Source organism: Podarcis vaucheri (assembly GCF_965113315.1).
Source record: "Podarcis vaucheri genome assembly, chromosome: 7".
NCBI classification, from domain to species: Eukaryota; Metazoa; Chordata; class Lepidosauria; order Squamata; family Lacertidae; genus Podarcis; species Podarcis vaucheri.
In genome coordinates this window covers 97,491,497-97,517,354 of record NC_138765.1, presented here as the reverse complement: position 1 = coordinate 97,517,354, position 25,858 = coordinate 97,491,497, and the positions used below count along the sequence as shown (strand labels likewise).

General features: G+C 44.5%; 1 protein-coding gene and 3 long non-coding RNA genes across 4 annotated transcripts in view; 2 read left to right on the top strand and 2 right to left on the bottom strand.

Annotated features, from left to right (window-relative positions):
- Window positions 1–2,411, top strand: part of LOC309537609 (uncharacterized protein) — a gene marked incomplete at its 3' end in the record, with an annotated part of 164,087 nt that extends 161,676 nt beyond the window's left edge. The window contains exon 5 of the mRNA XM_082232505.1: window positions 2,210–2,411. Within this exon, the coding sequence (XP_082088631.1) occupies window positions 2,210–2,411 (202 nt within the window). The remainder of the gene's footprint in view (window positions 1–2,209) is intronic.
- LOC309538104 overlaps window positions 1–15,792 on the bottom strand; it is a 249,702-nt gene extending 233,910 nt beyond the window's left edge. The window contains exon 1 of the long non-coding RNA XR_014222111.1: window positions 15,688–15,792. This is a non-coding gene — a long non-coding RNA (uncharacterized lncRNA). The remainder of the gene's footprint in view (window positions 1–15,687) is intronic.
- The window catches only part of LOC309538103, a 95,280-nt gene continuing 77,953 nt past the window's right edge, over window positions 8,532–25,858 (top strand). Inside the window, exon 1 of the long non-coding RNA XR_014222110.1 lies at window positions 8,532–8,582. This is a non-coding gene — a long non-coding RNA (uncharacterized lncRNA). The remainder of the gene's footprint in view (window positions 8,583–25,858) is intronic.
- On the bottom strand, window positions 18,164–19,924 carry LOC309538106. Its single transcript, XR_014222113.1, has 2 exons — window positions 18,506–19,924; window positions 18,164–18,443 (listed from the first exon to the last, which is right to left on the bottom strand). It is a non-coding gene; the product is annotated as an uncharacterized lncRNA (long non-coding RNA).

Sequence of the window (25,858 nt, the reverse complement as noted above, 5' to 3'; positions counted from 1 at the left end):
TTAGGTTGGAACAGTGACAAGGAGGAAATGTAACAGCTTTTCCTCTCAGCTTGCAAATTTAAAAAGGGTATGATTATTGCTGGGTACATACACTGCCCAACTGAGCACATCCTTCAACAAAAGTGCATTTCTTCAGTAAGCACTTTGATTTAATTTACATTCAAAAAGTGGATGTTGAAAATATTGGAGAACTGCATCCATTCATTCTGATCTGGGGAGATGTATAGTGCTTTGGAATTACCAAGTTGCTGGTTTTAAAAACTGGCACTACACTCTTTAAGCACTTTCTTAACTTTCCACATGGTGGTATTTTCTCCAGGAATGAAAGGACATGCCACCTTAGCCATTCCAGGAACTTATTTCCATCCTTTCCCAGGTTTGTATCCCCTCCTCCAAGGAAGCTGTTCTTGCAAATGCCAACACTTACTGTAGTAAAATGTTTCTGAAAATATATCTCCCATCATAACAACTTCTATTGTGTTTTGGATCTGGTTTAATTAATCACCCTTTATGGGCAGATTATAGATATCCAGTGATTCATAGCACACCAACCTTTGATTCCACTTTAAAAAAAAATATTAGCCAACAATTAGGTTGCAATACTGAATGCACTTAGGGCACAGTCCAAACCCTCCAGTAGAGGTTAATGGTAGTGGCAGAGCTGCTACCACCTCTAGAGTCCTGCCAGGGGCGCCGACTTATAAAAAATATTGGGGGGGGGCCATACCGGGGTCCTGCCCCGGGAAGTTTTCTAAGTTCCAATGTCAGCGGCGCCCGGCAGAGCAGCCCTCTCGGCCACGGCAGCCCGGCTCTCCCAGCCCCCAGGGGCCGCCCTCCTCCCTCGCACACCCGCAGCGTTCCCGCCCGGGGAGGCAGCGCCCCCAAGGACTCAGGTTCGGTTGTACCTGAGAAGCCGAGCACCTTGGCTCCCAAACAAATCGGCTTCTGAACAATCGAAACCCGGAAGTGAGTGTTCTGGTTTTCAAATGATTTTTGGAGGGCGAACATCCGGTGCGGCTTCCGATTGGCTGCAGGGGGCTCCTCTGGCAGAAGCCGCACTCTGGTTTTCAAATGGTTCCGGGAGTCGAATGGACTTCCGGAACGCATTCTGTTCGAGAACCAAGGTACAGTGGACGCTCGGGTTGCGAACGTGATCCATGTAGGAGGCACAGGGTTCGCAACTCACATTGCTGTGTCTGCGCACACACAGGTTGTGATTGAGCGCTTCTGCGCATGCACAAGTGCCGAAACCTGGAAGTGACCCATTCCAGTGCTTCTGGGTTTCAGTGCATCCATAACCTGAAAATGCTTAAGCTGAAGCACCTGTAACCCGAGGTATGACTGTATGTACCAGTCCTAAGGAACTGGCCAAGTACGGCAATCAGCACCTGCAGGTCCCTTGAAGCCACACTCTTGGATTTCTGTTGGTAGATGCCTCTTCCTGAGATGCTTGCATTATGCTAATCATAGAATCATAGAGACAGAAGGGACCCCAAGGTCATCTAGTCCAGCCCCCTGCAATGCAGGAATCTTAGCTCAGGCATCCCTGACAGATGGCCACCTAGCCTCTCCCAGGGAGCAGAGACCGTCTGAACAGCTCTTCTTGTCAGAAAGCTCTTCCTGATGTTGAGCCGGAAAAGTCTTTCAAAGCTGCTGCACACCTTTGTTTGGGGTCCTCCCCTCCTTGCAAATGCCAGTGGGAAGGAGGGCTCTGTTTCAACAGAAAAATAAAGATTCTTCCCCTTTCTTCCCACTTCCGCTCATTCGTCTCCGACTGATAATGGACTTGGGAGGCTTGGAGCCCCTTGGGGAGCTGAGCTGTAAAGGACAACCTCCAATTTTCATGCATCAGAAGGAGCCCAGGAGCCCCATCGGGGCTTACCCTGCGCAGGCTGGTTCCCCCCCCCCCACAAACACACACACTGGGTTGCAATTTTGTGGGTCAGCTTTGGCTGGGAGAGGCAGCCCCCCGTTAAGTCTCTGCCAGCCCAATAGCACAGCCCCCCCCCACCGCCAAGTCCATGGCAGGAGACAGGCAGCAGCACCCAGACCCCAGAGGCGGCAGTGTGGCGTTCCCACACTGCCGCCTCCGCAACAAAGGCCAGCGGCCAAGTTCCCCCCCCCCCCAGCCGCTTCCTTGGTCCCACAGGAAAGCCAGGCAGGGGCTGCACATCCTGCCCCCCCCGCCTCTTCCTGCTGCCCCCAACAGACAACCAGGCCTGCAAGCTTCCTCTTCGGACATCGCCCAGGCCCCCACGCAGCCCCCCACCAGCAAAACGCCCAGGAGTTTGAAGGGACCCGAGGGCCACGCAGCCAAGGGGTCTAACTCTGCAGGGGAAAGCTTCCTGTCTTTCCTCTGCCCCCTCCCCACCGGAAAGGGATGGTGGCTGCAGGCTCTGCCCCCCCCTTAACATCTGCAAAATGATTAAGGCTGATACATTGTCTTACAGGATTTTATCTAGGTAACTTCCCTGAGCTGTCAAGTTGAAAGGGTACATTCAGGCACAATATTTGCAACATTTAACAACTTTAAAGATGTGGCCCCCCCCCTGTAATTTCCATAACAGTTGGAAGGTCAAAAATATAACCTCCTATGACAACTCCTGCAACCCATGAGCTTTCAGACAAAGATCATGCATGGACAAATGTAAAGATCTTTGGAAAGTATTGATCGAAACCACAGTAACAAACGAATCAACGTATCTTCAAGGGAAAGAATAAGTAGATCCATTTGCATATATAGCTCTGTAGGCTTAATTATATTCCATTGCTATTTTGTTATTGCTCTTTTCCTCTGCTTCTATTTATTTTTAATGCATGTAACCTTTTTATTCCCCCTCCCCCCCCGCCAATTTAACTCCTTGTAATACTCTCAATAAAATATAAGGAAACAAGAAAGGAGATTCCCACAAAACATTAGGAAGGCCTTTCTGGTGGTGAGAGCAGTCAGACAGGGGAAGGGGCTTTTAGGGAGAGGTCGGGGGGGGGCATCTGCCAGGGAGCCAAGGCGCGCGACGAGGGAGCCAAGGCGCGCAATAATTTTTTACATTATTGGGGGGGCTCGGGCCCCCTCAGGCCCCATGGAGTCGGCGCCCATGAGTCCTGCCACTCATGCCAGCATGACCCCCCCTCCCACTGCAAAAAGCCCTAGCCATGTGAAATACATTTAAACATTATCACCATTGCTGTTCATCCTGGTACTGGAAGTGCTTGCCAAAAATATAAGAGCAGATAAAGAGATTACAGTGAGTTTAACAGTGAGTTTAAATTAAAAGAATATGCTGATGATTTAGTGATAACAGTGGAAGACCCAAAAACTTCACTCCCTAAGGTAATAGAAAAGATTCAAGAATTTGGGGAAGTGGCAGGTTGTTGGGGAGATTTTGATGTTGCCATTTTGTGATTGACAGCTCTAAGCTATATATTCCCTGCGCGCAGCATTGAGCTTCCTCTTTTCGCTGCACGCATTGGATCACCCGCCCACCCTCCCTATTTTCAGGGTTGTTCATTAAGGATGCATTAAGGAGGCAATGGTCTCGAAGGTAGCCATACAGTTCTGCAACTCTTTCTCACTCTGCCCTGCCAGTTCCTTTGACTGTGGGCTGAGCCTGTTGATTATGGGTAGAGCTTGTGTTGAGCTTCGAGTTATTATGAACCAAGAATGTAATATAAGAATTTTCCCAAACTAGTTCTGGGTTGGGGGACGAGTTACCCAACTGTTCTTAGTTAGATGTGTTTTGCCAGCAGATGCATAATAGCAAATATGCAATAAACACACATCACTATCGAAACAGTTAAATAAGAATCCAGTTACCAGGCCATGAGGTGGCCCAGGGTCTCCTTTCATACAGAACCACAATGAATTCCCCACACTTCTTAGATTTCATCATCTTTTCCAGCAAAGGCAATTGGTTCCTACGGCTGGTGGGTGGAGTCACTGCATAAGTGGAACAATTTCCAGTTGTGCAGTAGAACTTCTCCTTTCTCTCCTCACCATCTCCTCTGAGAGGCTGAGGGAATTCCCAAAGCAATTTTTTTTTTTGGGGGGGGGGGAGTTTCAAAGGAGGAGGAAAGGAGGGGGAAGTTATGTTGTCCAAGTAGAAGCCATTTCCTGTTCAGGGTTTCCACTAAAGTGGCTGGTTAGGCAAATCCTACCTTAAGAATCTATCTTGGGGATTAATAGACCTGAGGCCCTTCAGAGGCATAAAAAGGTAAAAAAGTAAAGGACCCCTGGCATTTATGTCCAGTTGCAGACGTCTCTTGGGTTGTGGCGCTCATCTCGCTTTACTGGTCGAGCGAGCCAGTGTTTGTCCGCAGACAGTTTTTTTCCGGATCATGTGGCCAGCATGACTAAGCCGCTTCTGGCAAAACCAGAGCACCGCATGGAAATGCCGTTTACCTTCCCGCCGGAGTGGTACCTATTTATCTACTTGCACTTTGACGTGCGTTTGAACTGCTAGGTGGGCAGGAGCAGGGACCAAGCAACGGGAGCTCACCCCGTTGTGGGGATTCGAACCGCCGACCTTCCAATCAGCAAGCCCTAGGCTCTGTGGTTTAGACCACAGCGCACCCACGTCTCTTCAGATGCATACTCTCCAACATTTCTCCGATGAAAAGTGGGATGTCCTTAATAGTAATAATACCATGCCCATCTGACTAGGTTTCCCCAACCACTCCACATATATAAAAATAATAATAAAACTTTTCAAAAATAAGCAAAAGTATTTGGATATATGTATGTTGAATGTGAATTTGTCACACATTATTGCAGTATAGTTATACTGTAATAATTAAATAAAGTTTAAAATGGGGGGGGGGGAATCATTTCAAAAACCTCCCTATACAGGGCTGCCTTCAGAGGTCTTCTAAAGGTTGTCTAGTTACTTATCTCCTTGACTCAGGGGTTGCATAACTCTATACCCTCCAACATTTCTCTGATGAAAACAGGGACATCTGTAAATCTGTACTGTCCCTGGAAAACAAGGACACATAGAGGGTCTGCTTTCAACTACAATTTTTATCAGCCCTGAGCAGTGGCGTAGCGTGGGTTGTCAGCGGGGCAAGGCAAGTCATTTGCGCCCCCTAACCCTAACCCCCAGATGTTGCGCCTGGTGCGGCCAGCCCCCCTGCACCCCCCACGCTACGCCACTGGCCCTGAGCCCTGGTCATATTAGCTGGAGCTGAGTGACGTTGCAATCCAACACATTAGGGGGGCCAGAGGTTCCCTAAACTCTAATTTATGGGGACTGAATACTTAGTATGACCACCCACTGGTAGGGCTAATCCTTTTCCCTCTTGGGTTGCAACTATGGTAAAATCAGATCATTGTACCTTTGGAAAGTTGCCATATGTCCTCTTTTCCCAGGACACGTCCTCTTTTTCATGGGTATGTAAAAGTCAGCAAATATGTTCTTTTTCCTCCCCCTCCCCTTTTCAAAATATGGCAACCCTATTAGCTGTCTGTTAAATTGTTTGGGCCTACCTTTGTCCTCCATTTAAATTTCATTCTATAGCCATAGATTGATTTTAATCTTCTTAATCAAATGCTTTCCGATGGTAATTGTTCATTATGATTCTGGCACACGCCTTAGTCCATCAGATTTCCCCCTCCTCTCAATGTATACGATTTTCAACTTTGTGTTAATTGCCAGAGCTAATTAAATTAAACATGGATTGAGTTACCTCCACTAAAATGACAATGACGTACGGTTTCTCTGCTCTTTCAATGAGACAGTCATTTACATTCATTAGATAAGCCTCAGGATTGCTTTGCTCGGGTGATTTTGATGGATGATTGCACATCATCATGTGTCTGAATGCAACCAAAATGAAAAGGATAATTCAGGCCAACACGACCAGACAGGAGTGGACAATTTTTTTCCAGCTCGCTATCTGATGGTCTCCTGCTTTCCAATATTATTGACAAGTCACTTTGCAGGATATTCCCATTTAAAACGTAGGGGGAAATCAGATAATTGCACCTGATAACTTCAAGGTCTGATGAAATATGTGTGGACAGAGAGATCGCTCTACTAACCAACACACTATGTAGGTGAAGGAGCCCTTCTCATGGTCACTTCTTGTGTAACTTTCTAGTGCCAATGAAGAATTTCCCTTCTGATGCAAGTTCAGGTGTGTGATTTTCCTCAGGACCACCACTGGATCAGAATGAGTTACGATCAAGGGTGCCAGCTCCTAGGGGCCCAGGCACTGTAGGGGCCTCAATCTTTCTTTCTTTCTTTCTTTCTTTCTTTCTTTCTTTCTTTCTTTCTTTCTTTCTTTCTTTACATCATTTTTATTTGATTTTGCAAATATTTGTTACTTAACAATTATATACCAACTCAACAAAACTAGTGACATCCCACTCACCCAGTATCAATGTTTATAACCCAGATTACATACCATTGTGTTTTAAGGTTCCGTCCTATCTAATTTCATCCTCTTTAACATGTTTCTTAATATATTCTGCTATTTTCTTACACTTCAAGCCATGGGAATTAAAGGCGGACAAACGTAGCCAACTGAAAGATGACAGCACATCACAAGGGCAGGGTTTTGATTTAGATAGCAAATTCCCACACTGTTTAAATTTTGTTAATTTTTTGTTACCACAGAAGTTACTACCAGGACAGTCAAACTGCTGACATGTTTTGTCCACTCTCATTTTATTATCATCGCTCATTTCCACACTACAGACTTCATATGTAGGACATAATTCAACTCTAAAGATAAATATATGTAATGATGCACTAAAATAATCAGGTTTTCCTTCACAAGAGCTCAGAGTAGCTTATGTATGGTTCCCGGACGATCTCACAATTTGGCAATTTACGAGGCCAGGTGGATCGAGTTAGCTTCAGGAATACATTGTGCATGTACTTCAGAAAGTATCTGAAACTATTTGAATACTTGGCACATGATATATAAATGCTGAGCATTTTATCTTCCTTCTCATTATCTTTATGCTCAGAAATATCCTGCAAGGTTGATGGTCCACAAAATCCATTTAGTTTCATAGTTCTACATGGTTTTTATCTAGGGTCCTCCATATCTAAATTCAATACTATGTGTGCTGTACCATGCTGGGCCCAATAGCAAATTTGCTAATCAAATGCTTGAAAAGATGATGTTGATTACGGATAATAATGATAATGCGCCACATAAATATATATTTCTGTCCCAGATCTCAGATACCGAGATCTCACTGTCTCTTCCTATGCCTAAAATTTGTACTCGCCGTCCCATTAAGGGCTAATGGGAGTAAATAGCTATGCACCATTCTAGAGGCAATGAAAGAGTTGCCATTTGTACTAGCAGTTTATTTATTTATTTGTTTTGAAAAATGCACCTTTCCAAAAAGCAATTAAACACTTCCACAAACTTTTCTCTTGCTCTTTAAATATTCATAATAAGAGGAAGCATGCATCATTTCCAATTAAATCCTATAGCTTACAAAGCTTATAGGAAACAGCTAACTGCAGCAATATCCACAGCAATTTCCTGGCCATAGTACATTTTAATCACCTGTGCTTGCACTAGTATTTGTTGTTGTTGTTGTTGTTGCTTTTCATCCTCTTATTCTTATGAATGCTAAATCTGAAAGCAGTATAGCTTATGGAAGGAAAGGAAATGTTATTAAGTAACCATTGATGGGAAGGTACAGCAATCACAAGGAAACGTTGGGTGGAATCCAACCTAGAGCTAAGACGGTTGCTCTGTCACTGCAAGCGTTCCTGCTTTCCTTTTCCTTCATCTGTGTGATGTTCTGTGGGTTCTCCTGAACCAACTGGGGGTGTACAAGGGGAAGGGAAGAAAGCCCTGTTGCTACAATGGAACTCATTGCCTGGGCTCAGAGAGGTACAACTACAGTGGTACCTCAGGTTAAGGACTTGTTTCATTCTAAAGGTCCATTCTTAACCTGAAACTGTCCTTAACCTGAAGCACCACTTTAGCGAATGGGGCCTCCTGCTGCCACCGATTTCTGTTCTCATCCTGAAGCAAAGTTCTTAACCTGAAGCACTATTTCTGGGTTAGCGGAGTCTGTAACCTGAAGCCTATGTAACCCAAGGTACCACTGTATTTAGCTGAATCCAGCCTATATGCAGTGCCCGATTTATGTATAAACTAAACAAGCTATAGCTTAGGGCCCCACTCTCTTGGGGCCCACCCCAAAAAGAAATAAAGAAAACAACAACTGGATGTACATTTCCAAAATATAAGATGAAAAAGCAAAATAAAACCTGCATATAGCAACAGTGTTTTGTGTTTTGTACGGACCTATTAGGTCCATAAATTACCATATATCATATATTCAACACAAAGAAAACAGTGACAAATTGTTGTTGACAAAGGACAGCTGGACATATAAAGGGCCCCATTAACTTCAGTAGCTTAGGGCCTCATCATACCTAAATCCGGCCAAGCCCATATGCACCAACTATGGAGGCAGGGGGAGAGGTCTCTTTTGATCATATTGGGAGAGAGAATGTGGCATCTGAATATAGACTGCATTTTTAATCAAGGCATATATTGGCTTATATCTTGATCAGGTTCCTAAATTAAATGGGCTTAGATTTTCAAAAGTATTCATGCCAGGCAGACCAGCTGCTTAAGAAAACACTGACAGTGTATTCTTTCCAGACAAAGGGGCCCCCCTTTGATTTATAGCAGAAAACAATTCTCAAAGTCGTAAAAGCTGGAATTACAGACTGAGAGTGTAAAAAAGGGCAGAGACCAAACATAATAAAACCGTTAAACTTGAGCCACAGGACAAAAGGCCAAGGGCACATGGGAAAAGGGGAAGAGGCTTTTTCTCCTATTTTATTTTGAGGCTGTAAACTGTTTCTTCCTTTTTACTTTGAGGAAGTTTATCCTTCTAAAAAGCTATCTATGTTATGTATTAAATATATTGTCTTAAATGTAATTATGCAAAGGATTTAAGAAATGCTAGATTTCATATAGTTGTATTTAGCCCCCCTTGTCAGACAGACGCCAAACGAGCCCGCATGACAAATGGTTGTCAGACCTTTGTTTAAAGACCTCCAAAAGGAGATATTTCATTGATGATGCATGAGAATATGAACCCAAGGTCTCTGACATCTGTTCAAGATAAAATTTTAAAATTATTAACCATCTGTTTTGGAGGGCAAGGAAGGCAAGAGGTGAGCTGGTAATTAAGATTCCTTGTTGAGACACATGTAAGATATATTACTACTTATTTGTCATTTATAGATGTAACAATATATAGCTCTTTGTGTTCCATATAAGGACAGGAGGATATGGGTGTATCTTTTAGAATTAATTATAGCAATCAGCCAATAGGAAATCCAACCAGGCTGATTGAACAGAGGCAGCCACAGGAGAAGCAAAGGGGGGCTGGATTAAGGGAATATAAGTGCTGGCCATAATGGCAGGAGGCCAGGCCAGAGCTTGGTAACTATATACCACTGTGCCTCTCATTTATTTGTCTGACAAATAAATTATTATTTCTCTGTTGCTGCGTTGAATATTTCATTCCAGCTAAGCGTTAACCACAAGCAGGGTGCTACAAGAAGAGCTATTCCACCCATTCCTGTGGTTTGCCTTCCAACATGGGTAGGCAAACTAAGGCCCGGGGGCCGGATCCAGCCCAATCGCCTTCTAAATCTGGGCCACAGACAGTCTGGGAATCAGCATGTTTTTACATGTGTAGAAAGTGTCCTTTTATTTAAAACGCATCTCTGGGTTATTTGTGGGGCATAGGAATTCATTAATATATATATTTTTTCCAAAATATAGTCCCGCCCCCCACAAGGTCTGAGGGACAGTGGACCGGTCCCCTGCTGAAAAAGTTTGCTGACCCCTGCCTTCCAAGTAGGAATTGGACTCCTACCACCACCACCACCACACACATGGTACTTGTAATCATTTAAGGGAACACAGGAAATTGACAATTACTTACTCAGACCATTGGTCTGCCTAGGTCTCCATTGATTGGCAGGAGGTTTGAGACATGTAATGGATTGAGCCTGGGAAAGCAAATTTTCTCTACTGCCATCATCATCATCATATATTATTATTTATATCCCTCCCATCTGGCTGGGTTTCCCCAGCCACTCTGGGAGGCTTCCAAGAAAACATTAAAATACAATGATTCATCAGATATTAAAAGCTTCCCTAAACAGGACTGCTTTCAGATGTCCTCTAAAAGTCGGATAGTTGTTAATTTCTTTGACATCTGATGGGAGAGTGCTCTACAGGGCGGGCGCCACTACTGAGAAGGCCCTCTGCCTGGTTCCATGTAACTTCGCTTCTTGCAGTGAGGGAACCGCCAGAAGGCCCTCGGCGCTGGACCTCAGTGTCCGGGCAGAACGATGGGGATGGAGACGCTCCTTCAGGTATACTGGGCCAAGGCCATTTAGGGCTTTAAAGGTCAGCACCAACACTTTGAATTGTGCTTGGAAATGTACTGGTCTCAGAGGCTGCTCCCAGTCATTACCCCCCCCCCACTTTCTGGACACGGCCCAGGACGAAGAAGTGGAACCACTGTATAAGAGTGCCCCCAGCTCCCAGCTCCTCTAGACGGTCCAGAAGGAGGTTTTGATGGTATCAAAGGCCACTGAGAGATCCAGCAGATCTTTCACTTGAAAGATTGTTCACTTGAAGAGAAGAGATGAGATGTATATGCATGCTTCTTATTAAGTCAATATCTTGTTTGGTCCTAAGTAATAACAGTGTATACTTTGAAATGCTTCATGGATGGAAAATGGCAGCCCGTTTTCAGAAATGAACACTGTTCATTCTCCAGTTGCTGCACAGCTCTCAGATCCTCTAGGACAGGGGTCTGCAACCTTTAAGACAAAAAGAGCCGCTTGGACCCGTTTCCGAAAAAAACAACAACAACTGGGAGCCGCAAAAACATTGCAACATTTAAAACAAATATAACACTGCATATATTGTTTCTGGCCTTAATGCTATATATACAGGATCGTGCAGTCAGCTGTCAATCTCAAGAAAAAAGGACAAATTAATAGCTAATTAAAATATTTAATTTACAACCAGGTAACCAGGTTAATGGGACTTTTGCTCCTGAACCTCAGTGCTCAGTACCTGCACATCAGGGCTGTAAGACGTCACCTTCATTTTCACACAGGCTTGCAAGCTGTCATCTGTGAGGCGTGATCGGTGTTTGTTTTTAATATAGTTCATGTTGGAGAAGACCTGCTCACATACATATGTGGAAGAGACCACAAGGGCCCTCGAGTCCAACCCCCTGCCAAGCAGGAAACACCATCAGAGCACTCCTGAGATATGGTTGTCAAGCCTCTGCTTAAAGACCTCCAAAGTAGGAGACTCCACCACACTTCTGGGCAGCAATTCACCAAACTTTCACCAAACTTTCCCCTGCTTCAAGCAACTAAAAAGGGGCTTCAGGCAACTAACTCTACGTGGAATTCCACGCGACCGCGACTGCATAATCAATGCCACAAAATGCCAAAGAAAATTAACCAGGGCCCCAGTGAACCATAAATCATAATCAGTGCCTGATGTAAATAATAATTAATAATGAGGGCCCAATGTCATCCTCGTCATTATAAAAATAATCCCTCTCTTCGCGCCGCCCAGCCTCCCAAGAAAAAAACCCCACTTCAAAAGGTCACAAAGCACAAATTCCACGCGACCACAACTTGCTATGCCCAATAACCAATGCCCCAAAATGCCATAGAAAATTAATCAGGGCCCCAGTGTACCATAAATCATAATCAGTGCCTGATGTAAATAATATATAATAATGAGGCATTCGTCATTATAAAAATACCTTTTTTGACACTTTTTATTATTTCTTTGTTTGACCCCTCAGAATTACTCCTCCTCATATAAATAAACATTAAATTAACAAGTTTCCTTTTTTTGAGTGTGTGTTCTTCACTCCCCTTCAAAACAGTGACCAGTGTATATGCCCCCTTTCAATGCAGCCTGCTTACAAAGGCGGGACGACAAAGACCAGCAATAAGCTGTTGCATAACGTTAAGGAAAACAATTCACCAAACTTCCCCCTGCTTAAGTTTAAAAAGGGGCTTCAGGCAACTAACTCCCACGTGGAATTTCCTATAGTAAGATGGCGGCCACCTCAGAAGACCACATGGGCAGATAAGATGGCTGCTGGGACGATCCGGTTACCCAGCAACAGCACAGCTGATACCGACGCTTTTGAAAGCAGCCGGCAAAGCAAGTGTTGGAGCTCCGAAGCCACAATGCTACGCATGTGACTGTTGTAAATAAAAATATGCCCTTTTCCCTTATGGGGTATCCAAGAGCCCATATAGAGTCCTTACATAGGTTCCCTATTGGTAGGAGAAAATAACAGAGGCCAACCAGAGAATATTGAGAAGCAAAGCAGCTAGTAAGCTTGATCTTTATTGATCTGTTGCAACAGGGTACCCCCCTCACACGCAGGAGAGGAAGAGGACCTAGAACAATGGCCTGCAAGGCCTTATAAAGACTTTTGAAATTCCCCTTCTCTAGATCAGGACCACCCCCAGAAACATTATGCATACATCACAGAAGGGGTGTAACCTAAGACCACCCCTCAGATACATCCCACCTACATCACAGAAATTTAAATGTTGTTTTTCTCTTCTCCTTGTTTATCTCCTGTCTAGCAGGTTACTTGATTGGATTTTCTGGGGAGCCTGGCCATTCTTTTGTAATGCTAAAATACTTATTTCCTGGGCCAGGTCACAGGCTCACACCTTATTCAAACACAGATTAAAGGAAGAGACAATGGGGAGGCTTTTCCATTTTTAACCTTGCAGAGAAAGGATTTGGTCAGTTTAGGAATCAAAATGGTTCCAGGTTTGCCTTCCTGTACTGATCTATGTATGTGCAGTTATGAACATTACTATATATCTAAAACCATAAAATTCCTATCACAATATTCCCCCCTTTGGGGCTAGAATTTTTCTTAAAAATTTTTGCCCCACAAATAATAACATCGTATGTTGTAAATGGATGTCTTTGTATGAATATATCATATAAAAATAACACATGTTGCGTTTTGCTACTAAATTACTTGTGGCATTCTAACACTTTGGGAGAGACCATTTACTCAATAGTGTTCTATGCTTTACACCTAGCAGGAAGGTAAGGTCCACTAATGACTGAAAAGTGCAGTTTGCTTCCCCCCCCGCCATTTTTGTGTTCTCAGGTGTCAAGGTAGCTCTTTCGGTCTCACACTGACATAGTGCTACAGCAACACATCCTGTCTGTTGAATCCCCTCAGGGCTTTCATTTAACCATGTTGCCTAGCATTCACCATAGCTGGCACAGGTTTGGGCATCTCGTGAGGGAGATACCTTTGCCTTGGCCTTTAGCTATGGGATTTTATTATAGGCTGTGGTTTTGCACGCATGGGGGTTGCTCACTTGCACTTAAAGGACCAAAAGGCTAATTGCAGCCTGGATACACGTGCCCAATTCAAACTGAGTCCAATTTGAATTTATCTTGCCCCATGGTTCTCAAGTCTTCAAACCAATCTGTTAAAAGAAAACCATTCTTAACAAGGGCAGTTGTCCAAATAAGTCAATTTAAGTCTATAAGGGATCATTCCTGCTAAACCAAAGCATATCCACCTTCATGTTTCTTAGAAGCTTCTCCTTGGTAAAGCAAGTTTAGGGAAAGTTGGCAGAGTGCCAGGTGGAACAATGAAATGTGGTTATAAATTGAGCTAAACATTGGACTACACAATAGTGTGAGCTATTAGAAAGTATAAAATGCATGAGAATTCTCCATTGGTGTGTAAGCAATAAGACATTAAATATAAAAACAGTTACACACAATAAATTGCCCCCCTTTGTGGAAATCACACTGTCAGACACATTTCAACATTCTTACATAATAACACATAATACAAAACAAAATAATTAAATATCTGTTGCATATCTTGACACAATTGTGATCTTTTACGTATGTATCTTTTGAATCCTGGAGCAGAGGCTTGAGGTTCAAGTGAAAAAATGTCCTTGCAATTCAACTCCTCCCCCCTTTGTCTATAGCCTTTGAAAGAGATAACTGTGGGCACTTTGAAAACTCTGGTGTTGTAGGTCTTGTGAGTTGAGGGGTTGTTGCTGCTTTTCATCATTGCACATCTGTAGAAGTGATATCCTGTAAGGGGGCAGGGTTTTGGGGAGACTTAAACACAGTTAGACAAGGAAGGGGCAAAAGGCAAAAAGGATGTCCTCCAGTTTCCATGGGAAGCTGCAAATAATAACAATCTTAGTGGATTAAACATTTTATTCATTATCACATTTCCATATAATTACTGTTATTATCTGCTAAGTTTGTTTGCTTTCCTTCACTTAATTTTTGTTGTTGTTGTTCTTTTCATATTATAAAATAAAAAATTACTCCACATGTATAGAAAGAGAACTGTAAAAAAATACAAAGGTTAAAAAATAAAAAGAAAGCACAAAATTAGATTACCAGTTAGATGAAAATGGACTTGACACAAAGACATCAGATTCAGAAAATAACTATTATTAAATAGTACAAAGATATTATCAAAACCACACATATTAAAAAATAAAAAGAAAGCAAAAAATTAGATTACCAGTTAGATGGAAATGGACTTGACACAAAGACATCAGATTCAGAAAAGAACTATTATTAAATATATTATCAAAACAACGCAGATTACTACTAGACTGAAAAAATGGGAAAACAATGGGGAAAAACTTAAAATTCACCATGTGCTATCTGATAAAAGAACTTCATGAAACTGACTTTCAACATGTGATGAACATGTCCCCAAAGTAAAACACAAACACACAAAATGAGCTATGAGGAACAAAGACATCAGATTCAGAAAAGAACTATTATTAAATATATTATCAAAACAACGCAGATTACTACTAGACTGAAAAAATGGGAAAACAATGGGGAAAAACTTAAAATTCACCATGTGCTATCTGATAAAAGAACTTCATGAAACTGACTTTCAACATGTGATGAACATGTCCCCAAAGTAAAACACAAACACACAAAATGAGCTATGAGGAACCAAAAATAAATAAATGCTAAGACACACAATTAATAAGTAACCTGAAGGAATCTGTTTTGGCATTCTAACATCCCAAATGAAAATAAAAGTGTTTCTTGATGTGACATCAGCTGTAATGTTAATAGCGGAATACTGGGAAATGAGTTAATACCAATAAAAATGAATGGCAATTTAAAGTTGTGCAGGTACCTTGCACTAGCCAAAATGACAGAATTAATAAGAAATGCTCAGGCAAAAAGGTAAACAAATACCATTCCACAAACAATGTTTGGTTGTGCTTCGATTAATTTCATATATATATAATGGAAGAACTGATAAAACGAACTTAATAAACGAAAACAAATTATTTGTAACCTAAAAAAAAATGTCAAAGCCACAAAGAGATAGATGGAAATCAACTAATATAGCAGGGATTCAGACTTGTTTTGCTGAACAGAAAGAAAGTGACTGTTTGCCTTTAAGGGAAGAAAGACAAAAAGAAAAACAAATGCAATTACTTTTTATAGAGTATTTAAATCACTGTTTGCATCCCGTCATTATCATTTGTGCTGTGGGAGAAAAGAAAGGACACTCTGTTAAAAGGGAAAATTATTTCATGTGAGAGGTCTGTCAGGAAATGCTGTTCCTAAAATGCATAGGCATATACACACCTGTTGAAAGGGAAAATTATTTTATGTGAGAGGTCTGTCAGGAAATGCTGTTCCTAAAATGCATAGGCATACACACACACACACACACACACACACACACAAAAAAAAAACCTGTTATAAAATTTAAATCCCATGGGGGGGAACTACAAGAGAGGAACTCACAGTGGGAGTGCTTTGATATTTACCTGTGAAAAGAATTTGGCATGTCCAGTACTTCACTCTTTTGTATTAAGTAGCCCTGGAGCAAAACACATTAAGGGTGATTTCGCTCAATGGTTCCAAGTTTTACATAAGGAAATTTGTATAGGTTTCAGGCTATCCAAACCTTCTCTCTCCCCCCCTCCTTTCTCTCTCTCTCTCTCTCTCTTTTTAAGCTGATCTAGCCTCTGTGCATGTGCAGAGTTCATGCCTCAGCAAACCTTTTATACCATTGAAAATGTTGCATCTTTTGGCTCAATTAGAATAAGGAAGGGAAAGGTAAGGAGTAGATTTTAAAAAAATAGGGTTAGATTTTAAAACAAAAAAGAGAAACTCAGCAATTCAAGTATTCACCATTCAGCCCAAGCAAAGGAGTGCTTCCTTTATGTACAGGAAAGGGCTATCATTATTGGTCATTTTATCTGGTCATTCGCGGAACAATCAACCGCTCTCTTATTTATGAGTAAAAACGGCCAGGTAAGGAGTAGATTTTAAAAATAGGGTTAGATTTTAAAACAAAAAAGAGAAACTCAGCAATTCAAGTATTCACCATTCAGCCCAAGCAAAGGAGTGCTTCCTTTATGTACAGGAAAGGGCTAATATCCCTCTGGCCATTCGCGGAACAATCAACCGCTCTCTTATTTATGAGTAAAAATGGCCAGAGCGTTAGAATTCATAGGATTTTTTAACATTCTCAGTCATTTCAGCCTTACCATTTGCAGACAAAAAATTATTATTATTATTATTAATATTATTATTTTCTGCACCTTAATTTACAGGAATGGTCAAGGCTAATTCTACTTGATTATTCATTTGTATGTGCTTAAACTTTGAGTAGACTTTTAAGTCTGATTTTTAAATAGTAGACAAAATGATAAACACTGTAATCACTCAAATGCTTGATATTACCAGTTGGGCTTCACCTCTCACCTTTTAAAACTAAAGAGCAAAGCTAGGCTGAATTTCAACTCCATTACCACACCAGAATTTAAGAATTACCCTCCAATGCTTGCAGACACATGGTCTTCCACACAGCCACAAATTGGGAGAGTTGAAAGGGACCCTGGGGTCATCTAGTCCAACCCTCCAAAATATAGGGTTCACAGCAAGATTTCGCAGCAAGATTTGTACTACCAGAAACACACACATTCACCTCTCACCTTTAAAAACAAAGAGCAAAGCTGGGCTGGATTTCAACTCATCAGCCACAAATTGGGAAAGTTGAAAGGGACCTGGGGTCATCTAGTCCAACCCTAAAATACAGGGTTCATAGCAAGATTTGTACTACCAGAGAGACACACACATACTTATGTACACAGACACAACTGGGGAAGAGATCACAAGCCATGCGCCTATCATGTACTAAGGAAAAGGAAAATAAAAGTACCCAACCCTTTTAGCAGATCTTGAAGCTAGTTTGAGTGAGAGTTTACTTCCTTAGACTAAAGAGTGCAAATTCCTATAGAAATTATCTTTAAAAGAAGATTGAAGTTAACATTTTTCCTAAGATAGGGAGAGGATCTTTTATAAAGCAAAGTTTAAACAGCCATAGATTTGATTTAAAAGGAATACAAGAGTGAACAATTTTTCCTGAACTTGCAGAGGAATAGTAAGCCTAATCTATGCCCCCCCACCTTTGCAGTTTCCTTTAAAGGAAGCTTACTCGGGAGTAAATTTACCTGGCACAGAATAAGAAGGAGAAGGGGAAAAAAAAAAACCCTGAAAGAGACAGAATGAAACAGGGGGGGGGGCATTTTCTAAGAAAAGAGGCCAGGACGTCTTATAGAGACTGATACCAGGAGCCTTACAATAACTCTTCTGTCCAACCAGATCAAAGTTAAAACTGGACTCAGATATTTTTCTTAGAAGGAACACCATACTTTCATAGGCATATGCTTAATGAAATACATACATACACTGCATTTTAGCTTGAGAGAGCAGTTGGCTCAACTAGGCTTTTGCAGCAGAAACATTAGGTTAACTTAGACTGGAACACAGATGTACTCACAAACTCAAAAGTTACAACACAACATCATTTACCATTAGACTTAAAATCACCCCCCCCCCACTGAAACTAGAGAAAAGAGGTGGGGTAATCCTCCTTTCAGAACACAAGTAGCACGTATACAGGATTTTACCACTTGGGAGAAAAACTCTCTTTTAGAGCCTCTCTCAAATAACAAACATTTGCACACTTCATTCTCCATTTTGTCTTGTTTTTTAAGACTGATAAGGTTCAACATGGCTTCCTTAGATTTAGAATTTGGAGCAAGCTTGCATTTTTATTTTAGATGGCACATTTAAGATAAGCAGCTGCTGGATGTTACCTAAGTACAATTTAAACACAGGAAAAACGTTTCTTAAACACAAATTGAAGGGGACTGTCAGAGTCCAGGCGGGAAGTAAGCACCAACTGGGCTTCTTTCACGCCAGGGGTCTGGGGACTATTTTTCTTTTGACTGAGGTGCACCCATTTTCAATTAAAAGGGTTTTGGACCTGGGCAAAACTCCGAAGGGTCCGGAAAAGGGGAAACCTGGACAAAAAAACTTGGGGATACCTGGACAAATCTCCGATGGGAAAAACCTGGGGATACCTGGACAAATCTCCGAGGGGGGAAACCTGGGGATACCTGGACAAATCTCCGAGGGGGAAAACCTGGGGATACCTGGACAAATCTCCGAGGGGAAAAACCTAGGGATACCTGGACAAATCTCCGAGGGGAAAAACCTGGGGATACCTCACTTAATCTCTATTCTACAACCCACAGCAACCTCCCTGCCTTTTACAATCTAACTCAGAGTCCCTACTGAACGCTTGCACACTTGCAATGCCAGATTGAGACTCTGGAATATTAAAGATGGAAAGGAATTCAGCGCCCTTGTGTTCTCTGTTCACAGGTCATTTCTAACAAAGATCGCCATGGCAGAGGTGCGGCTGCGCTGGGAGTTAGTTTTCAGTGCAGAAGAAATTGCACAACCTTTCTGGGCAAAACTCCGAAGGAATAGGTTGGCATATAGAATTAAGTGGAAGAAATCACACACAACCTTGTGCCTGGGCATACTCCGAAGGGCTAGGGCTGGTGTTGAGATCGAGAGGACAGAAAGGAGTAGAAGGCAATTTTTTCAAGAGTTAAAGTGAGGAAAGAAGTAAGGATTTGAGAAGTATAGGTTTGCTGTGGTTTGCAGAATCCCACCCCACTACCCATTTTTCCTACTCATACTCACTTCGCAAACGCTGTCCTGGTGATTCTGGGATCTCTTGACTGGTTGTTTAAGGCCGGCCTGATCAAGATTTGCTTCCTCTGGTTAGCCCCGCTGAAACTCCAGTTATTTCCAGACCCTGGGACCGATGGAAGACTGGTTATTCCTCCTGGCAAACTGCCTGGTGCGCGCTGGATAACCAGTCCTTCCTCGTTTCCAGAATCCGGGTAACCAAAAGTCCCTTCGTGCGTGGTCGCCATCTGTTGTAAATAAAAATATGCCCTTTTCCCTTATGGGGTATCCAAGAGCCCATATAGAGTCCTTACATAGGTTCCCTATTGGTAGGAGAAAATAACAGAGGCCAACCAGAGAATATTGAGAAGCAAAGCAGCTAGTAAGCTTGATCTTTATTGATCTGTTGCAACAGGGTACTCCCCTCACACGCAGGAGAGGAAGAGGACCCAGAACAATGGCCTGCAAGGCCTTATAAAGACTTTTGAAATTCCCATTCTCTAGATCAGGACCACCCCCAGAAACATTATGCATACATCACAGAAGGGGTGTAACCTAAGACCACCCCTCAGATACATCCCACCTACATCACAGAAATTTAAATGTTGTTTTTCTCTTCTCCTTGTTTATCTCCTGTCTAGCAGGTTACTTGATTGGATTTTCTGGGGAGCCTGGCCATTCTTTTGTAATGCTAAAATACTTATTTCCTGGGCCAGGTCACAGGCTCACACCTTATTCAAACACAGATTAAAGGAAGAGACAATGGGGAGGCTTTTCCATTTTTAACCTTGCAGAGAAAGGATTTGGTCAGTTTAGGAATCAAAATGGTTCCAGGTTTGCCTTCCTGTACTGATCTATGTATGTGCAGTTATGAACATTACTATATATCTAAAACCATAAAATTCCTATCACATGACCAAATAGCGAGGACTTACTTTGCTAGAGACAAGCCCCGACGCTACCACAAGCCTCCCTCTCTTCGCGCCGCCCAGCCTCCCAAGAAAAAAACCCCACCTCAAACAGTCACAAAGCACAAATCAGTAAACATAATAAACATTAAATTAACAAGTTACCTTTTTTTGAGTGTGTGTTCTTCACTCCCCTTCAAAACAGTGACCAGTTTTGAACAGTGGCTTCAGGCAACTAACTCCTCCGCCTCCTCCTCCCCTCACGCCCGCCCCCCGCCCCCGCCCCTCGCCTCCTTCCCTCGACCCCGCCCCTCGCCTCCTCGCCCCCGCCCCTCGCCCCCTTCCCTCGCGCCCTTGCCTCCTTCCCTCGCCCCCGCCCCTCGCCTCCTTCCCTAGCGCCCGCCCCTCGCCTCCGCCCCTCACCTCCTTCCCTCGCGCCCGCCGCTCGCCCCCGCCCCTCGCCTCCTTCCCTCGCGCCCGCCCCTCGCCTCCTCGACCCCGCCCCTCGCCTCCTTCCCTCGCGCCCTCCCCTCGACCCCGCCCCTCGCCTCCTTCCCTCGCGCCCTCCCCTCGACCCCGCCCCTCGCCTCCTTCCCTCACGCCCGCCCCTCGCCTCCTTCCCTCGCGCCCTCCCCTCGACCCCGCCCCTCGCCTCCTTCCCTCGCGCCCTCCCCTCGACCCCGCCCCTCGCCTCCTTCCCTCGCGCCCTCCCCTCGACCCCGCCCCTCGCCTCCTTCCCTCACGCCCGCCCCTCGCCTCCTTCCCTCGCGCCCTCCCCTCGACCCCGCCCCTCGCCTCCTTCCCTCGCGCCCTCCCCTCGACCCCGCCCCTCGCCTCCTTCCCTCGCGCCCTCCCCTCGACCCCGCCCCTCGCCTCCTTCCCTCGCGCCCTCCCCTCGACCCCGCCCCTCGCCTCCTTCCCTCACGCCCGCCCCTCGCCTCCTTCCCTCGCGCCCTCCCCTCGACCCCGCCCCTCGCCTCCTTCCCTCGCGCCCTCCCCTCGACCCCGCCCCTCGCCTCCTTCCCTCGCGCCCTCCCCTCGACCCCGCCCCTCGCCTCCTTCCCTCGCGCCCTCGCCTCCTTCCCTCGCGCCCTTCCCTCGGCCCCGCCCCTCGCCTCCTTCCCTCGCGCCCTCGCCTCCTTCCCTCGCGCCCTCCCCTCGGCCCCGCCCCTCGCCTCCTTCCCTCGCGCCCTCGCTTCCTTCCCTCACGCCCTCCCCTCGCACCCTCCCCTCGCCCCCGCCCCGCGCCTCCGCCCCAGAGCCGCAGCAAAGGCTTTAAAGAGCCGCATGCGGCTCTGGAGCCGCAGGTTGCCGACCCCCGCTCTAGGAAATGGTTCACTGGTGCAGCAGCTACACCAACATTGATTATTGTCATTGACTCTTTCACATTGATTGTACTGACATTGCCTAAGGACTTGGACAAACACATTAGATGACTAAGTAAACAAAGCATACTTCCCCCTTTTTTCCCTTCTTGTACCAATCTCATCTTATGCTCCAGGAGGAAAGATCTATTGGTAAACGAATTACATGACAAAAGTGATATTTATGCACTCAATAGTAGCTAGCATAGCCACCGTTCAGACACAAAATGCTCTCATATTGTAATGACACACACACAAGTATGGAAATAATGAGGACAGGAAGAATATGCCAGCCATAAGTTTTGAGTTTGAAGATGAAAATAGCAGTTGTTCACCAGGAAGGCAGTGATGCTTGCCACATTTATCTGCAGTCAAAAACAGTGGATTTTTTTTTTTTAAAAAAAAAGCAGGACAAACAATGGTTTGAGACTCATTACAGCTTTGCGCAGACTCTCAACAGAATGTAAAATGGAAGGCTGCAGACCAGCCACCAAGCCTCGATGAACCAGAACATACATATTCTCCAAAGAGTTTCAAGTTAATATGAGATCCCCGGAGGATTCTCGCCATCTGTGTAAATGAGGCCAGGAGAACTTTTGTATGACATTTGTAGGAACAGTTGGGAGACGTCCCATCTTAATTAATAAACAATTACCCACACACTGCTTTCATGCTTGCACTCCAAAAGTTCCACACACAAAGGACAATAAAACGAGGCCATATGCTGATGGCTAATAGAATAGTTGCTGTGCTAATTAATAGATGTGCGATTTAACAATGGCTGGTGCATTTTGATTTATGTGAGGTGTCACTAGCTTTGTGCAAACTTTCACACTCACGCATTTGCCCCAGGTTGTATTGTTTATTTCTTGCGTCTGCTGACCACTCTTTCCTCCTTCACTTATACCTAGACAGTCTTTAAAAGCATAAATTCATGCTCTTGCCAGCATTGGCATGCACCAGGGCCTAGAAGGGTCTGCTGAGGCTGACAAGTGCATAGATTAGATTGGGCTCTTGCTGATGAAGGGTGTGAGAGCACCCGCAACCTGTATCAGCAGAGTCCACTAGAGTGAAGGAGGCACTGCCTACCAAACCCCAAGATGCCCCCAATTGCCTGCTGTCTTACAAACCACTCCATGGAGGTGGCACCAACTATAGCTTCCTCTTCTTCTGTCTTATGGTTGCCCTTGTAGGACACATCACAGAGGAGGAATTGGTTGGTGCTGCCTGCCATTGCTTCACCTACAGTTGCTTTTTCTGCCTTCCCCCTACTAGTCTCAAGGGGGACCAGCCACTGCTGGCTGGAATGCTTAATGCTGCGAAGCTCCTGAGTGTTTCCGCACATGCATTCTTCACTCAAAAATGTTGCAGTTGAGATATGCAGCTGAAAAACAGGATTGTTTACGAGAATCCAGGTGTTGTGTGACAAATTATCCTACATGTAATGGATGCTTCACCAAGAGGTAATTTTCAGACAGAGCAGAAGTAATACCCAGGAAGGAAGGGAGATATCTTGGTAGTAGCAATAATTATGGGGCTGATTCACTGGCAGAGATTCTAGCCAGTGATGTGAGCTAATGGCGTCATGGCCTGTTGCTACTCCTACAGGCTTCCTCAGAAGTACAGACAGGATTCGCCAACCTTCCTTTATTCTTGAAGTCAGCTTCTTTCTACATGCTATTCAAATTTTTGATGGGAACCCACCCACTGCTCTGTGAATACCTCCCTGCACAGAATTACAATGAAGGCTCTGTAGAAATTCTGTTAGAAGTTAAAAGCCCTAACTCACAGCAGTGGCTTCCAACATCATCTCACCTTGGAGAAAACGTAAGAAATTGATAAATAATTTCAGTATGAAAACAATATAAAACTGTCGTCCAATGCCGCTCCCACCCTCAAGTGCAGGCAAATTTGCTACAGCCCAACTTCCCTAGGAAGAAGGCTTGGATTGGTTTGACCCTGGGAAGGAGCTGAAGTAGGCATAGGGTTACCTCCTGGACAACCAGGAAGGAGAAGAAGCCTGACATTATAAGCTGGCTCCTCCCTAAACTCTTCACTTTTCTTTTTTGTGGTGCCTTCTGCCCCACCTTTTTCTGTTTGGTGGCTGATTAGGAATTTTTGAGGAAGCCCTTGATTGGCCACTGGTCTCCTCTTTTTTGACTACTCTATACTGCTGTGAGTCCCTGGAGTGGTGTTTTTAAATTATTTTATTTAGCTTTTAGCAGGAAAGAAAAAAATTAAGATCTGGTAGGGTAAGTACCTGAGACATTGTTGCCTTAGCGGCACTTTTTGGTCATCCTACCTTGGCTTTGGGAGACCTCGGTGGTATCTATTAGGTTCGGCAAGGTCACCAGGGTGAGGGAACAACTTTAATTGGAAACATTTCACAGTAGAAAAGATTGACCACCCAAATTTCCCCACTGCCATAGTCCTCTGAATCAGTCCTCTCTGAAGCTGCTCTCTGAATAGGCTTGCATGTTGAGACCCTGAGACCACCCCATTCCATAGGGATTAATTTAGACAATACACAGAATGTTGATTTTATGAGATCAAATAAGACCACAACTTTATTGGTTAAGTGTGTTCTCCTTCATGGAGAGCACGTGTTGCGGTGGGGTCTAAAAGGACACCCCCTCTTGGTTACTGGGCAGGATCGTTTGGATGGCCACGACTGTGACTGGGCCAATTTGGGTTGTTGAGGAGATTTTGATGTTACCATTTAGAGGGTTGGCCCGAAGGTTATATATTCTGGGCACACAGCTTTTTTCAGTCTCTTCTGCTGCGTGCATCAGATCACACGCCTACCCTCCCTAATTTAGGACTGTTGCATTTGACATTGCTATGCCTGTCATGGGGTCGTCTGCTTTTGGGGCAGTTGGGGCAGATTGGCTGGTGCCATTTGGTTTTTGCCTACGGCGTAGCAAATCATCACAACTTGTAAGGTTGTGGTTAGGCATTGGTTAAAATTTGGTTGGTGGAGGCGTAAGGGTTGGCTGTGCCTGCCCCTCCAATGCTGCTGCTGCAAGGGAACTCCGCTAAAGGAATCCAGGGTTTGCCATACATTTGTCTGTATCCCTGGCAAGGGGTTAGGGCCATGCAAGCCCCTGGGAGCATGCGGGGAGAGGCGAGGGCCTGTGGCTCAGCTCCATTTCTCCCCAATATTGTTTTCCCTCACTGGCTTTCCCTGGAATCCAGAAATCAGTTCTGTCCCTGGGCGGGGGGACAGATAGTCATAACCAATGCCTAAGCAACCACTCACATTGATGTATTTTAATAAAGTTGTGGCCAAAATTATGCCAAAAACCTTAAACAAAAATTCTGTGTGAATTGTGATTTATTTAGGGGGTGGCTTGGGGACCTTGACATGCAACAGATGTGAAGGTTTGGTTATAGACATTGGGATAAATTACCGCAAATACCACTCCAGCCCTTTTGCTGGAGTGTCTCTAAGGGTGAAACCAGCCAATAGGGGATGCCCTATGACCTACGTCCAATCGGGGCATCCCTTAAGTGGTCCCCATTGGAGGCGTGGTATGGCCCTAGTTCCTACCTGGGTGTCGGACAAGAGCCACTCCTTCCAGATCCTTTTCACAGGATACCCGTGGAAGGGAAGGTGTAGGGCCAAGTGCCACCAAGTGCTTGTGGGAACACCCACAAGCTCCTGCCACCATTGACCAGTTTGGTGACCGGCAGAAGATCTAGCCTGCCATTTGCCTGTTCACGAGAGCAGCTCGGGGACTGCCTGCAAAGCCACCCACCTTAGAAGGCAAACAAACTTAAGAGGGCTTTCTCATGGCTTTCTTCATGGTGGTCTCATCATTGAGTGATGTCTGCAAGGCACAGCCAGATGGAAGAGCCTTCTTTGTAGTGACTCTGCATGCGGAGAGTAAGAAAGGATGTTTGCAGGTGCCTGGTCAGGTGTGGGAGAAGGCATTCCTGCACCAGGAGAAGTCATTTCCGCACCAGGAGCATAATTTTTAGCCCTACAATTTCCACCCAACCCCTCCCAATGGATGGGTGGAGTTTGCGACACCAGGCAAGACTACCTGCCCAGGGCCACCCACCTGGTATAGGGCAGCTGTCGTCCCACCCCCAGTGTGGCAGGGCAATGGGCTGCCAGCTGGGGGTGGGGTCAGGGCCAGGGAAAAAGGGGCCGATGCTTCGGCCAAGCCCCACTTTGTTCTTCCCCACTCCAGGTTCACCAGGAGAAGTCATTTCTGCACTAGGTAACACAATTTTTAGCCCTGCAAACCACCCTCTGACATGTCCTATATTTTGCCTGACCAAAGGTGGCAACCTTTTATTTTTTATTCATAGATCTCCTGCATCATGTAGAATTTGGCTCTGAGATGCCGTTAGGTCTCTGCCCAACTAAAAGGTTGCAGGATATGTTTCCTCCATACTTTTCCTGGAAATCCTCTTCCCCTCACTTCCAGTATTTCTTTCTCTGGGGAGCTAAGAATAAACAAAATTGCAGGCTGGAGCTGT